Below are 15,108 nucleotides of genomic sequence, written 5' to 3'. Positions count from 1 at the left end.
TTCTATCTCAAAGGGGGGGTGGAAATCAGCATATGAAAAATTCCCATCATTACCAACACACAGCTCATCAGAAAACAGAAATGGGGAGCTCCCATCCTGCCTGCAGGAGAAAGAGCTTCCTTAAGCTTGCAAGGGCTCTTTGCACATTGCAGCAGGCACTAAGGAGATGGGAGAAACCCTGCAGAGCCCTGTAGGCACCTATAGATGCTGTGGCTTTGTGCTCAAGGCAAATTCTGTGCCATCACAGTGCTTGGTCCCATGCACCCTCCCCTGATTGCATTGAGGCACTCCTGCACACCTCCTCATCCTGCCATCACAGGGCATGCTGTGAGATCCTCTGTCTCCATAGTTGATCACCCCAAATGATGGGCATTTTTATCTAATGGCTTTAATTCTGGGTTCTGGGGAGTTTTGGTTGCTGTGGTTACTGGACAAGTTTAAACAGCCCACGGTTACCTGGGAGCAAGCTCTAACAGAAACCCCTCTAAGCCTGCAGACACCCTCCACTGAGGGCTGTATTCACCCACACAGAGATTTGGGGTGGATTCTTTGGAAAGGTGAAGCCTCAAGTCCAAGGAAGAAGCCAGGAGCTACCAGAGACAGAATAACCATAAAACACATCACAGCAAGGAAGTCACCCCCTTCCTAAGCAATCCCTTGTACATGGGGTGCCCAGGGCAGCTCCCTCCCTGCATGCCACCAGCCCCATCACAGACCAGTATTGCATGGAAATGGCACAGGGTGACCTTGCAAAGGGGTTTGGGGCAGGTTGGGAGCCCATAGAGAGATGTGCATAGCATAGGGGAGATGTGGACAGACCCCTTGCAAGTAGAGGGGTGCAGGCAGCAGGCAGGGAAGGCAGCAGTGAGGTGGATCCAACATCACTGCATGACTCTGCTTCTGTGATTTTGCATGTTCTCCATCATTTTATGCCTTAATATTTGACGCAAGAGCCCTCCTAAAAGACAATAGAAAAGCCACAGACTTCTAGAGCTTTGCAAAAGACCCCAAAGAGATGCAGATGCATCCCAGCCACCACATCACTGGCACAGGGCTGTCACCTCTGCATCAGGCACTGCACCTCCTGCCCAGGAAGACAATTCCTGCCACTGTAATTCATGGTAAACAGCCCCTTACATCACAAAGGGCTCAAAGTATCACTGTCCTCCTCCACACACACACACACAATCTCCATTTCCTTGAGTGAAGGCACATAAAACCAGTGCAATGTGGGTACCAGCAGCAGGACCGTGCTCTCTCCCCAGGGACTCTCATCACTCAGGGACAAGCACTAAAGGTGGAGATGCTAAGGCCCTGAGGCAGATGCTGAAGCACATTCCTGCCATCCCTGGAAGGGTTTGGAATTATGCCCAGCTCTGCCAAGCTGTAAACAGGGGAAGTGTCAGGAATGGGTTTTCTCATGCCTGGATGTGGGTCTTGCTGCCACAACCCTCCATCTCTGTAAGAGCTCACCTGGGACCGGGTTAGAAACTGCAGGTGCTGATCTCATTTGGTCCTATTCTCCTCTAAAATAAAACACCTTAGGGGTCACTTTTCAGTTTCCATGAGCTCCTGAATACAGATGGGTTGGCAGCAGAGCCACTTCTCTGAAAAGCACTAATAGCACACAGAGAGGCAGCCTGTAGTTTATTACATACAGAAACACCCTATTCTGTCCCAAAAGCCCTGGCACCCACAGATTACCCAAAACTACCCACACAAAGAGATGTGATGAGCAAATCAGGACAGCACAATTTGTTTCCAATCCTGGGGCAATAAGGAAAGTTTTCCATCCAATTGCTTTTGGTTTATTCAGCCAGGGTAATGTTCTAACTGCACATCTAGGGAGTAACCCAGCATCCCTTCTTAAGCTTTTAGTTAAAAAGCAATTGGGGAAGGGAGAGCACAATGGCAAGGACAGGGCTGCCACAATCTCCATCCCTGTGCCAAGCAGCTCTCAACCCACCTAACTCAGTGGAGGCTTCTTGTAGCTCTGGCCAGCACTATCAGTAATCTGAGTGAGTCACATCAAGCAAATTGCCTTTCTTTCCTTTGCATTATTCCCTCTGGAATACAGCAAGCGTCATAGTGGATAGAAAAAAAACCCAACTCATTGGGTGATTAAGCACAAAATAAATACCTACAACCATTCTCAGATGCCTATTGAGACAATGGTATGAAGTGTAAACTGTACTTGGACATGAAAACCAATGGTAAGTTGTAGCACGCAAGGAAATGAGTCAGTAGGAAATGAAACACAACTTGCTACTTTCTCAATGTAAAAAGCCACAGGCAGGATTAATCCTTTTGTGCATATCTAAAGGTGATTCTCGGATCACCTACACAAAGAGCTGGCGCTCTGTTTTGCCATGTTATTGCCGCCCTTTTTAATGATTCATGACAAAGAGCTTCAAAGGGCTCCAAACCACAACAGCAGTCCCAGATCTGACCTACTCATCCTCATCTCAGCAAAAGAAAATCCTTCTTGGTGAATAATTTAGGCCTATGAAGAAAGCTGCCTTAAAGCTATTCCCAGGAGAAGGAGCAGAGTCTAGAATTTAATCTCATCATGGAAATAAAAAGAAGCTATCAAAAGCAAGCAGTGACTGTAATAACAATATGAGCCTTATTTTGCAGGATTCATCCGTTGTGAAACCCCACGGAAGGGAACACAGCTGTTTTCCCTGAAATATGTTTTGTGTTTCCAGAGACCAAAGATGAAATCCAAAGCTTTGACTTTCAACTTACGATAGACAAACCCATGCAAAGGTGACACAACTACTGTGCAGGGCTATTGAGGAAAGGAAAAGGCCGCTTAGAGCTAAAGGTGAAAACAGGGGTTTGAGCACAGCCTGCAGCACATCCTCTGCTGAGTAAGGACAGCACCATGGGAGTAGACTTGTGACACCCACCCGCAATCTGAGGCAATTCTCCCCTCACTCCAAGCTTGGAATAGAGTTTTATATATGCCCTGTTGCAAGGGCTGAGGGTCTACGCACTACAGGAGGCTCACAGCATCCCTCCCATGTAACACATTGCAACTGGTGCTGAACACGGTATGGTCACAGCACCAAAAAGGCATCCAGGAAAAAAGCAGCTACCTACACCATGCATTGCATCTGTGCACCTCCACCTTAATGCTGAATTTCTTAGGGAGCATTTCGGTCTAATTCCTCTCCCAAATTCCTGACGTGATACGCAGGGATTATGGCACGTCACACGTCACTTCAGATGCTTAATCTTCTCCTTGATGGGCTGATTGAGATATACATTAAATTCAGATGAGCCATTCACATCATTTGCCTCCGCAGGAATAAGTAGCTTCAGTTTCAAGGCCGTTTTACAAAGATTTCTCACGATGACTGGCATCTTCACCTTCCCTGTACGAAACACTTTGACATTTGAAGGACAGTCAATCCAAACCATAGCTCACCCCGCACTCGAAATAACCTGCATAACTGAAGGCAGCAGTACTGAAATACTTCCAATAATGGTGACAACTGGAATAGTATATCTTCTTATCCCTAGGATGCAGAGGAATACCTAAGGGATTCTCTGTGTGCTGCCTTAGGATGTCGTGAACACACCCACAGAAGGAGGAAAAGCCTCACCTAAGGACAGGTCAGGGCATGGACCCCATCCAATTCTTGTTTTGGCATAGACGTAAAAGTCCTTTCCCTGAAAGGCCCATCGGCTCATCTGGAGCCCTCCCTTTTCCACACTGACACTACCTATTTTGGGGGTGAGCTGCTCTGTTCCAATATTCCTGCTTGGAGTATTTGGGGGTTGTCTCCATGTCTTAAAGCGCAAGTTTTTTGCTCCAGGTCAGCTTGGAATATTTCTGCTTCCAGGTGGCAAAAACTGGTGAAGATTTCACTTCAAATGGTAACCCCATTGCTAAACCTCTTCTTTCTTATTTCAGGAGGAGGAAAGCACTCATCCCCATCCTCTGTGCTGCAAACCATCCTCCTGGGGCTGGCAAATCACCCCTGGTCCCACCACATCCGACCCTCAGACGCCAAGCCAGGCTTCAGCCTTAGCTTGTCAAGGAGCTTTATGCTGGGGCAGAGAGCTGAAAAGAATGGTTAATGAGGTGAACCGACAGCCCTCGCACCAGGGACAATGGCCCCCTAATGAGCTTGACAAAGCGGGTGCTGCATGCACAGGTATGGTTCCATTCCCCTGAGGACAGGCGCAGCTCTCTGAGCACATCCCATCTGCAGAGCCGAGGATAACAGCTAGACCTCGGTGAGAGCCCTGCTCTGAAACGCTCCTTTTGTGCAGGGCAAAACCCGAGCCCCGGTTAATTCCTGTGTGGTAGGTAGCTTTGTGAGGGCTGAAATAGATGCTTCCACCAGCACTGCCCTCCCCAGCCCCATGAATCATCACCTGCTTGCCAAAACAGGCTTGCTGAGGCTGAGCAGACCTGCTGTAGGCACTGCAGGCACATGAAGCGCCAGCATATGCCACCCAGCTCAGCACGTGCTTACACAAATAAGATATATCTGGGTTATCAAGGTTTCTTTCAGAGCAGACTGTGGTGAATTCCAGATGCGTTCCCTTTCTCCTTGCTAAAACTTATCCCTCTTCCATCGCTGTCATTTTGAGGTACAGCAGGCGTCACATGCAGCTGTACAGGGCCACCAAAACCTGTCACACCAGGCAAGAGACACCTTTAAGCGCTCAGAAATCATTACCATCAAAGCCAACGCTTGGCATGAAGACACTGAAATGCTCAGGCACAGAGTGAGCAGTTCCTGTATTCACACACGCCTCAAATAGGGTCGTTTCCGCGTGTAAACCGCAATTAAAGCAGCCCTTTCCTTATTCACTAGCTAATAAGCGTGGCTCTTTCGACATGAGCAAAGGGCATACAAGAAGAGGGGATTTGCTTTTGGAAAGCTTGGGAATCTCCTGCCATTTTTCTCCAGCCTGGACGCGAGTTTCCTGGTTTGAGGGACGTTCAAATCGGCGTCAGCTAAAGCTGCACCCGAAGTTTTATTCGCAGAGGAGGGGGGGAAATGCATTTGCCTTCCCACAGCTCCCCCTGGGACTGTTCCTGCCCACACAGCAGGGGAGGCTGCAAGGAGGGAATGTCCCCAAGGTGCAGCAGTCCCGGATGGGATGCGGATCAGTTTAAGCCAACTCTCCCAAGTGCCCAGCAGGCACCCTCGGCACCCAAAACCACCCTTTTATACTTTCCTGCAGAGTGGTTTTCCCTTGGAATTAGATAATGGTGATTTATTTCCAAGGTCTGAGCTGAGATCTGCCGTACTTCAGCTCCCTGCTTTTATCACCAAACTGTTCATCGAGTCCTCTCGGACTTCAAAACATCCCTACCAGGATGCAATAAAAGCCTCAGGAGCTGTGCAGCACAAACACCCAAACCACAGTAAAAACTAACACACCATCCTCCCCAACCCATTGCACCGGCCACACAAGCCTGCTTAAAATCAGGTCTTTCACCCCAAAAGATCCCTGCCACATCAGCCACCCCCCCCCCCCCTTATCCTCAGCCCTGCTCCCCCATCCCATGCAGGGCAGCAGAGGCAGGCAGGCTGTTCCCGGCGTGTCAGCACGTCTCGCATGAACAAGGCAGCTGCCTGTGCACAACGTGCAGGCTGTGTGTGGTAGGGCTGTACTCGCAGCCTGCCAACACCCGGGCCGGGAACGCAGCGGGGATGGCCGCTGCCAATGGGAGCAGGCAGGAACGAAGCCATGTGGGAAGCTTAAAATGCAAGCGGAGCTTGGGAGTGCATGGAGCGTCCTTCCCGAGCGCTGCCTGCACTGGCAGGATGGCGGGGGTCGGGTAGGTTTGAGAAGGTAGATGGGTGCGCAAGTAGGGAGCGTGGCAGCGGTGTACTGGAAAGGGGCCGAGATGAACCGGGGGTCAGCAGAGGGGTTCGTCCACCATGTGCTCTGAATACAGCACTAGGAAGGAGACTGGAGCCCTCACTCTGATCTTCACCCACTTCCAGTGACACAGGTGAAAATTTGGAATCTGGGTATTAAAGATGCTATTTTAGCTGTTCCCGAAATCAGAAACAGGCTCTGCAAGGGAGATGGAACATACATTTACACCCATGAAGTTCCCGTGTGTTGCCACCCTTTTCTTCATGGAGCAGAACGTTGTTGGGAGTGCTCATTGAAACAACCCTAAACTGATCTTATTTCCCAAAATATCCCGCATCCTAAACCCACTTAACAATGTTCTTAGCAATATCTTTTCCCCCCATTTAACTCACTGAGCTTTGTTTTAGGTTTAGAAACCCGTTACAGATAAAACAACTCATTGGTATTAATAAACTCATATCGAAGTCAATAGGTAACACCGCTTCCCAGATGAGATTTCCCCCAATCCCATTTCCGAGGAGCACGGGCTTCTTCCCCACCCTACCAGCTCCGTTCATACAAGCACCCCCCCCGCAAACCTCCTCCCGCTGAGGAACGCCCCAGCTGGGCAGGGGCAGCGGCAGCCGCCCCATCGCTGCGCTCCCACCCCCGGGATGCTCGGGGAGGGGGGCTCCCCCCGAGGGGCAGGAGCGGCAGCGGGTGCCGGTCCCGTCCCCCCCTCCCCGCCGGGGCTGAGGAAGCGGAGGGAGCCGTGGAGTTGCTCTGCATATTAATGAGCCGGGAGCAAGGGCAGCGGGAGCCGTCTTAAAAGAGGACAAGGGGAGGCAAGCGGCAGAGCGCAGGCAGCGCGCAAGCAGAGCGCAGGCAGCGCGCAAAGCGCCAGGGCAGCGCCAGCACCGCCGGGAGCCGCTCTCTGCCGTCCCCTCCCTGGTGAATTCCAGCCCCAGGGACGGAGGAATCGGGAGGACGAACGCGGAGCCACCGAACGCAGGAGAACCCCCGGCGTCTCTTTAGGTACCTGCTGCCGCACCATGAAGCTCCTGACAGCAGCGCTGCTTCTGCTGTTCATCGCGATGTGCTTGGCCAGCGCAGAAGGTAAATCGGTTTATTCTCCTTTCTCCCGTGTAAACCTCTTTTCTCGTAATTGGTATTTGTATCTTGAGAGCCTTGGGTTGGATTAAGCTGTGCCCCGCAGGTTGGGAAGGAGTGATGCACTGAATCTGTGCATAGGGTAACCGAGAGGTTTTTAAAGGTGGAAGGAGAGAGAAAATAAATCCACCAAAGTTGTGCCTCCAGTGCGAGGCCAACAGCTCTGCTCGCGGTGTCATGCCACAATCCTTGTTATTTAGGAACATAGCTCAAATGCTTCCTTTGAAACAGAGGGTGCTTTCCACAGGGTAAAGAGAGCAGAGCTGGATTTGATGTGGTAGCACGAATTGCACTGAGTGCCAGGCTGTATTTTCTGCTGTGCACAAAGATGATGGTTAAAAAAACCCTCAGCTTTTGTCTGGCTGTGAAAACATCGCAGCACCCGCGTGAAGAGAAATGACTGAAAGTCCCACAAAGTCCTGGAGAGATGCGAGTGAATGAGAAAGTAGCTCAGACGTGCATTTCGCTCTGCTTAAAGAGCGTTCTGACTCTTTCATTTCCTTTTGTTACATACAATTACATTAAATCTCAGCAGGTGCACTTTAGAACCTCTCATATTTACGAAGCCACAGAACATAAATGGTATTTCCCAGGGAGTCACTACCTTTTCCTGGTACATTACACTTTTTATGCTCAACAGCATTGCAAAACCCAGCTTTTCCCACCAGGGCACGAAAGCCCAAAGAGAAGTTTGGATGAGCGCAGGAAAGGGACACTTGGTATGCAGGAGGCTTTGCAAGCACATGAGAAAATGCTTTCTCTTGTAGGCGTGAAGTGCAAATGCTCAAGGAAAGGTCCTAAAATAAGATTCTCTAATGTAAGGAAGCTGGAAATAAAACCGAGGTACCCGTTCTGCGTGGAAGAGATGATTATGTAAGTTTTCCTTCATTTACTGCTTTCTCTTTCCCTGGCGGCTGAATTGCTTTACCTTATACTGCATGTTCCTTCTTTGTTCTTCTTTTTCCTCGTGCCCTGGCATGCTAATTTCTAGGAATAGTCATTTGCTGACTCAGATGCAATAAATTATGCAATTCTGACCAAAATTCCCCGCTATCATTTGACACAACATTCTTTTGGCTCAAAGGAGTATTTATGGAACAGAAGCAATAAAAGGATAATCCTTAGTGCAGCTGAAGGTAGGGATAAAGTCCTACTCCACACTGCCTGGTGTAAACCCCAGAACTATTTATTCAGGTTTTTCTGGGCATGCACAGTAAGAGCAGGAGCAGAGTTTGATCCATGGTGGTTTCTGCAAGGAAGAAGTTATCCCAAGCAGAGGTAGATTTTTGCCTGTGCCATACCAAAGCCACCCCTTGCATTCAACGGGATTACCAAGCATAAAAGAAAACACTTTTCTCCCCACCTCACCATAAGCTGTGACCATTGCTGCCTTGAGATCCAAAAAGTGATGTAGTGACCAGCTGAACCAAGGCAGGCACAGGGATGTCTGACATCTGATGGCTGGCTCAAAGGAAAGGTTTCTAGAGTTCAAATAGGGGTGGCTTGTGGACTTTTTCTGTCCAGTTTTGGATGCATCTTAAGATTTTCCCAGCAAAGCACCATCCAACTGGCACATGGGGCTGGATATAAGGACCAGAAGGTCCGATTCTGAGCAGACTGCACAGGGCCCCTCTGCCCCCTAAAAGGGGGGAAAAAGGTCCCAACAGCAGCCACATCCCCAGAGCACCAAGGACTGATTTACTGCAGTTGTTTGTGCTACCCCCACTGAATATTTGCCATTCGCTTAACCTTAGAAAGATGCTTTAACAGCAGGATCCGAGTCCTGTCCTGCCATGCACCACCTCTGTAATGCCCTCAGGGCTAAATCCTGCCTAGATGACTGGTACAAACAAGGAGATACCACAGGAGCCTGATCCTGCCTGTGCAGAAATGCCTCACCAGGCTCAGCAGAGGGTGTATGGAGGAGGAGCGGAGAGCCAAGCTTCCTTATGCTTCCTCCACCTTTACACCAGCATCTCTGTAAGCAGTGCTCAGCTCAGGGGGAGCCACCTCTTTAAAGCCCAAATAAGCTGCTGGTGACCTAAACGGAAACGCTTGCAGAACGTCGCTGCCTAAATCAGTTCCTCTCAGCTTTACTTTGACCTTTTAACAGCAAAACTGTGGTGTAGACGAGCAGTAACACTCCACATCCCACTCTATGGATATGCCCGAAAGCAGCTGGTGGCTTCGGGGTATAAAATAAACCTGATAAATACAACATTTCACTTCCAACGTGAAAGTCGGGAAAGCCGGAACGCCGTGCAGAGCGGTTGCTTTCCCAGCTGGATAGTTATGCAGATACCGAGCAATGCTATTCAAGCCTGGAGGGTTGCCCTGGGGTTTCGCTGCAGGGACAGAGCTGTCCCATCACTGCTGCTGCTTGCGGGGCAGGGACGGTGAACCCACTGCTGTCACTGCCCTTACAGCTCCCCTAATGCAGTCTGAAGTCAGCATTGAAAACAAACGGAAATTAATATTCCAAGAACAAATTGATCCAGGAATGTCGGGACAAGGCGCAGAGGAGCGAAATTCCTGCAACTGGGTTTTTGTTGCTGCAGTGACCATCTAAAATGAGTTCTTGAAGCTGGGTCCCCTCCTGCCCTTCTCAAAAGCTCTCATATCTTTGCATAGAGCAGAAACATGACATAAACTATGTTTGGCAAAGTAGTAGGTATGGGGACACAGTTTAAGAAGCCTGCAGATGAAATACATGGGGGCATGAGGTGCTGGAGGTCATAGACTGATCCAGGGTGCTTGCCACAGCTTGAGACATGGCTGTACTCAGGAGGATTCAGTCCCTTCTCCCTCCTTCTCAACCTCTTCTTGCAGCCCATTGAGGCAACTCCTCACTCAGGGCATCAGCTCCCACAGCTGCTTAGGCATGTTCCCTTACATGTGCTGGACTAGCATCCCCAGGAGCAGGGCCAGGTCAGCTTAGGATACCCAAAAATGCCACCATCCATCCACAGCATCAGGGACTGTGCAGAAACCACACAGGAACCACAGAAGACCGTGAGGCTGCCTTGGTAATGTTTTCTTTGCTGTCCAGCCACCAGCATCAAGGCTGAAAACCTACATGTGATGTCAAAGCAACACGTTTCAGCCTGAGAAATGACCCAGTTCATCTGAGAAACAAACCATGCATCTTCTCCTCAAACTGCAGGTTCTAGTAAACCCAAAATTGTCCTTCAACTGCTTGCAGCACCAGTGCAGAGCTTGCTGCTTTTCAGAGGTGCTCCTGCTCCTCTCCTCCTGCAAATCAGCTTGTCCATCCCTTGGAAATACCCTCTGTGATCCATCAGACAATAAGCCCCAGGCAAGGTCTGGCATCAGACGGAGCAGCCAAGAAAGTGGCTGCTAGATGGAGAAACTGCACAAACCTCAAGCCCATTAAAACTTGCATGCCACGGATTCCACTCCCACTCAAAGCTACAGGAAAACTCCTCTTCTTACATATGTACTGATCTCCAGAAGCCGAGAACACCCTTAGAACAGAGGCAGTCCACAGATCTTAGCAGTAATCCTTCCCTTTCCAGCATATGCAGCCACAGAAGTTCTTGGAAGTCTCCCACTGCTTTCCTACGCATTGGAGAAAGGGCCACATCCTCCCCAAAAAACAACCTGAAAATCACATCTTATCTTTTTGTGACTTCAGCTGACACCTGGTAGAGGTGGAGCAGAAAGGTGAGCAGGGAAGAAGGTTAACTGAATGGAATGAGCTCTCTGAACACCCTGTATAACCTCGAAACGGTGGTGAGACCTTTACATAAGCTTATGCAGGCAACAAAGCAAGCTAGTCTGGGGCACACAGGCAGCCTGCTACATGCAAGTATTTAAATAATGTGGACTTAAAGGAATAAGAAGTCCTTAAAGGAAAATGAAGAGGGTGTGATCTTTCCTCTTGATGCAGGATTGTCGAGCTTAAAGGAATCATATCCTCATGCAAAGAACATGCAGTTGCCTGAATGAGCCCTAATGAAATCGGCTATTAAATTCAAAAGATAATATCTAACAGGCAGAGCAAACCAATTGATTAAAAACAGTGCATAAGTCTTCATCTGGTACAACCAAGTATAACAGTGGACAATACTGCACTGCTGTGATGGCAGCTGAAGATCTGCTCTGGTGTTATTACAATGAACTCAAGTATCTGCTATAAAACACAGAGCATGAAAACCCTTCCACTGCCCACCTGGGTGAGAGTGCCCTGACCAACCTGGGCATTTACCTGGAGTGGGAGAAGAGGGCCAGCATTCCCATGTTCTTCCCTGTGAGGGTGGTGGGATACTGGCACAGGGTGCCCAGAGAAGCTGTGGCTGCCCCATCCCTGGCAGTGCTCAAGGCCAGGTTGGACACAGGGGCTTGGAGCAAGCTGCTCTAGTGGAAGGTGTCCCTGCCCGTGGCAGGGGTTGGAGCTGGAGAAGCTTTAAGGTCCCTTCAACCCAAAGCATTCCATGAGCTATGACCCCAGTAACCTGTGCTGTCTTACATTGCAGCGTGACTCTGTGGACACGGGTGAGAGGTGAGCAGCAGCACTGCTTAAACCCCAAACGCCAGAACACAGTGAGACTGCTCAAGTGGTACAGAGCATGGAAAGAGAAAGGCAGGTAAGTACCCATTTCCTGAATGGGCGAGGGGAAAATCTTGGGAACAACTCGGGCAATCAGCAGCATTCAGAGAGAGAGAGGCCAGGAAAATGCACACACTGCAAATGCTCCATCCAGCACAAAGGATGCATTTCCTTACCAAAAAATCAGTTAGAAATTAACATTCTTGACGGTACTTTTCCTGCCACATGCAGCCTCACTTCTATTTTAGGATTAGGCTGTTCCAACTATTAAAAGTAATTATTTTCTGTTAAACTATTCCTCAGCAGCTATTCTCAGTTATTTACATACGCATCTCCCTTCTACGGGTAAAAAGCCAAGATGAAAAGCTAAATTACTTTCATATGGGCACAAGGAAAGCAGTCAGCAGAGCTGAGAAGACAGTTCCCTGTCTCACACTTCAATCACACCACCTCAAAATCTTCAATATCCCATGATGCAGATATTTGCCAAGTTTAACTGGTGCATCATTCCCAGAAAAACAGTAACTCGCTAGTACAAATCTCTGCCACCTTCCCCCTTGCAAGAAGGATTTGGTTTTCATTGCAAGGCATCCATCATAGACAGAAGAAAAAGCAAGAATTCCTGATAGTTGATGGCCAGTGGCAAGGTCCCCATCTGCAATACAGGGGAGCTGCCCAAATCCTACCACCACTGCAGCTGTGGCCATAAAGAGCAGTCCAGCCCCTCCAAACCCTGATCCTCCTCACCTGATGGGGAATTTGCTCCCCAAAACTGAGCTCAAATGGGGCCAACAAGCCCCATGTCTCAGCAGGCCCAAGGGTGGCAGTGACTCCAGCAGAGCCATGTAGTGTTTGGTGGCTGGGATGATACCACAGTGGGTGCTGAGCCCCCAGCCAGTTTCCCTGACTCCCTGCGGCTGCTTCCCAAGCAGAGCACAGGGAGCAGCCCTGGCTATTGCACAACCACATATTTACACTCTTCCCTTGGTGCTGGTTTGTTTTTCTCACAAGGCTGTCGCTCAGATGACGTGGGATGCTCAGCCCCAGGCTCATGCATGCAGCAAACGCACAGGGCTCCCCGAGCAGACCAAGGGGAGGGATGCCCTGTGCGAGGCTGAGGACCAGGGCTCCTGTCTGCAGACAACGGCGCTGCCCATGCTCTCTTCCACAGCCCAAAATAAGGGTCAGCTCAAGGCTTCCTGGGCAAGCAGTGCAGCCAAACTGCAGCTGAAGCAGCACCAAGTGAATATTTCAGACAGAAAGAACCAGAGTTAAATCAAGTCCTCACAATAAATAAGCAATATTTCAGTGTCTGCAATGGCAATCCCACCACACTGCTCCTCAGAAAAAGCCAGGGCTCAGCCATGCAGACTTCATTCTCTTCCACAGAACAGCACCTACCAAGGTTTTTCACATGCCGTGCTTTCGCCCAAGGAGCCTGCATAGGTAGGGTTTACCAGCAGATAAGCCTATCAAGTGGTCTTCTCAGGAGACCATAAGTTAGAAAAACAACATTGAGTCTAATATTATTCCAAACATAAGAGATATTGTGAATTTATTATTTACATACAACTCACCATAAATGTCAATGTATTTATAGGAGACTGAGATTTGCAGCATCCTCCCAAATGCTTCATGGATAGCAATCACTGCTGGAGTCAATAACTCACTTTCCAATCTACTTCAGCAAAGGCTTAAAGTCTGGGGTTCTGCTGTTTGTGGCTTTTTCATTATTATTATTAATGAGTTGGAAGGGATTTGTTTTATTCTTATTTAAAACACCTGGTTCTTGGCTTTCCCTCTGTTTAGGGTTTATGAAGAATAAGAGGAAGCAGCATGAGGAACAGAGCAGACTCCCTTGGCTGGCATAGGACTGGGCTCTGCAGAAGGCGACTTCTCTCTCACAGACATAAGACACAAATTCTATATTATTATAAAGCACTTTTTACCAAGGGTCAGTTTTTACATTTTATAGCCACGTGCAAAAGGCTCCCAGATTCCACACGCATCTCTCGCGCTTCGGGCTTCCTACCCATCCGCTCTGTACCGACACTGGGGAAACCTCATGCTTTTCATTTGAAAGAGGTTGGGTTTGGGGTTGGTTTTTTTATTGTTATTCATTCATACTTCACTATGACTGCAATCGAGCTTTATAAGCTCATTAGACAAACAGTAACATTTGTAAAGGTGTTCTACAGCCATGTCCCTCACCCTTTCGCAGTGGGAAAGCTTCGGTGCTGGGTTCTTTGTCATGTTTGCAGCCTCCAATTTAGCCAGGCAAAGCAGGGACCAAAGATGAGTTTGCTGGGGAAGATGCCACTGGAATGCCACAGCTGTAACAGCAGAAGTGAGGTCCCTCAGCCCATCGTCAATGACTGTGAACATCACCGTGCACCTCTCCAATGGACTCGAGGTCTTGCTGCAAGGTGAAGCATACCAGATCTCCCATCTAACGTTCCATGCAGTTCTAGTTCATTTTTGTTACTAAGAAAATGTTTATTTGGGGGTTTTTGTTTCCACCTGAAGCTCTTACAGGGGGTTTGTGGCTTCAGTACCAAGACATTTTAAGCTTCAAGACTATTGTGTATGATTTCCTAGATTTGTAGCAATGAAAAAAAGCCTTTAAAAGGTACCTTTTTATGAACAATATGATAGGGCCAACATATAAATACCTATCTATGTTTTAGTCACAACATATTCATTATTTTGAATGTAATACTTCAACATTAAGCAGTGCATTCCTCTTTTTAATATAACAAAACTACCTTCCCACTTGTAAATATACTCTAGGAAGTCTCCCTATATTATCTCGCTGTATAATGTACTGTACTGCTAAATTATCCTATGCTATTTAAATGGTTGAAATATTTAGAAGGTTGCATGCAGATTTCATATTTCTTTCTAAGACAAATGGAAAAAAAGGAAATAAAAAATATATTTAAAACCAGCTGACAGTTTCTCTGGAATCTCCTGGAGCCATCAGGGAATTCAGCCACTTCCAATCACTTTTCATCGGATGAATTGGTTTGGAGGGAAAAAAACACCGAGTCAGAGAAGCCGATTCAGAAATACAACTTCTTGGTGACATGGACATTAGAAAATGTTATTCTGAACTAATTTGCTTCCCTTTCTCATTTTGGAATTTGAATTGCACCCAGACACTGAGGAATCTTGTTACATAAAGGAGGACTACGCCACTGATCTGGTGTTATATTAAATACACGTAAATCGATCACTCCAGGTTCATATAAACACAAGTAAAATGCAGTGATTTAGACAAGATCTCGCTCAGATGAGGGAAGGCTGCCCAGTGAAAAACCACAAAACCAAAGGCCTTCAAGCCACCCTCTCCTCCTTCTGTGCAGTTTTTGCCATCCCCCAAAGGTAGGGACTTTACACCCAACAAGGCTCCTAAACCCCTTCCCAGCTAAAAAGGAAAGGAAGAGATAGGAAGGACAAAGCCAGCAAGAGTTTAAATGCATGAGCAGCATAACTGCTGTGACAGTGGCCCTGTATGATAAAATCAAGGCCATGCC

General features: G+C 48.3%; 1 protein-coding gene across 1 annotated transcript; it reads left to right on the top strand.

The window, feature by feature from the left end:
* Window positions 1–6,436: 6,436 nt before the first annotated feature.
* Window positions 6,437–14,030, top strand: CXCL14 (C-X-C motif chemokine ligand 14). Its single transcript, XM_057409432.1, has 4 exons — window positions 6,437–6,948; window positions 7,770–7,875; window positions 11,499–11,609; window positions 13,382–14,030. Exons 1-4 carry the CDS (start codon window positions 6,885–6,887, stop codon window positions 13,395–13,397), a joined length of 297 nt encoding a protein of 98 aa, XP_057265415.1. The 5' UTR covers window positions 6,437–6,884; the 3' UTR covers window positions 13,398–14,030.
* The last annotated feature ends 1,078 nt before the right edge of the window (window positions 14,031–15,108 follow it).

The sequence above is a fragment of the Pezoporus wallicus genome, unplaced genomic scaffold (genome assembly GCF_028554395.1).
Source record: "Pezoporus wallicus isolate ANWC-B61680 ecotype Strahan unplaced genomic scaffold, APGP_CSIRO_Pwel_v1 contig_8166, whole genome shotgun sequence".
NCBI lineage: Eukaryota > Metazoa > Chordata > Aves > Psittaciformes > Psittacidae > Pezoporus > Pezoporus wallicus.
This window is presented reverse-complemented; position numbering and strand designations above follow the sequence as displayed.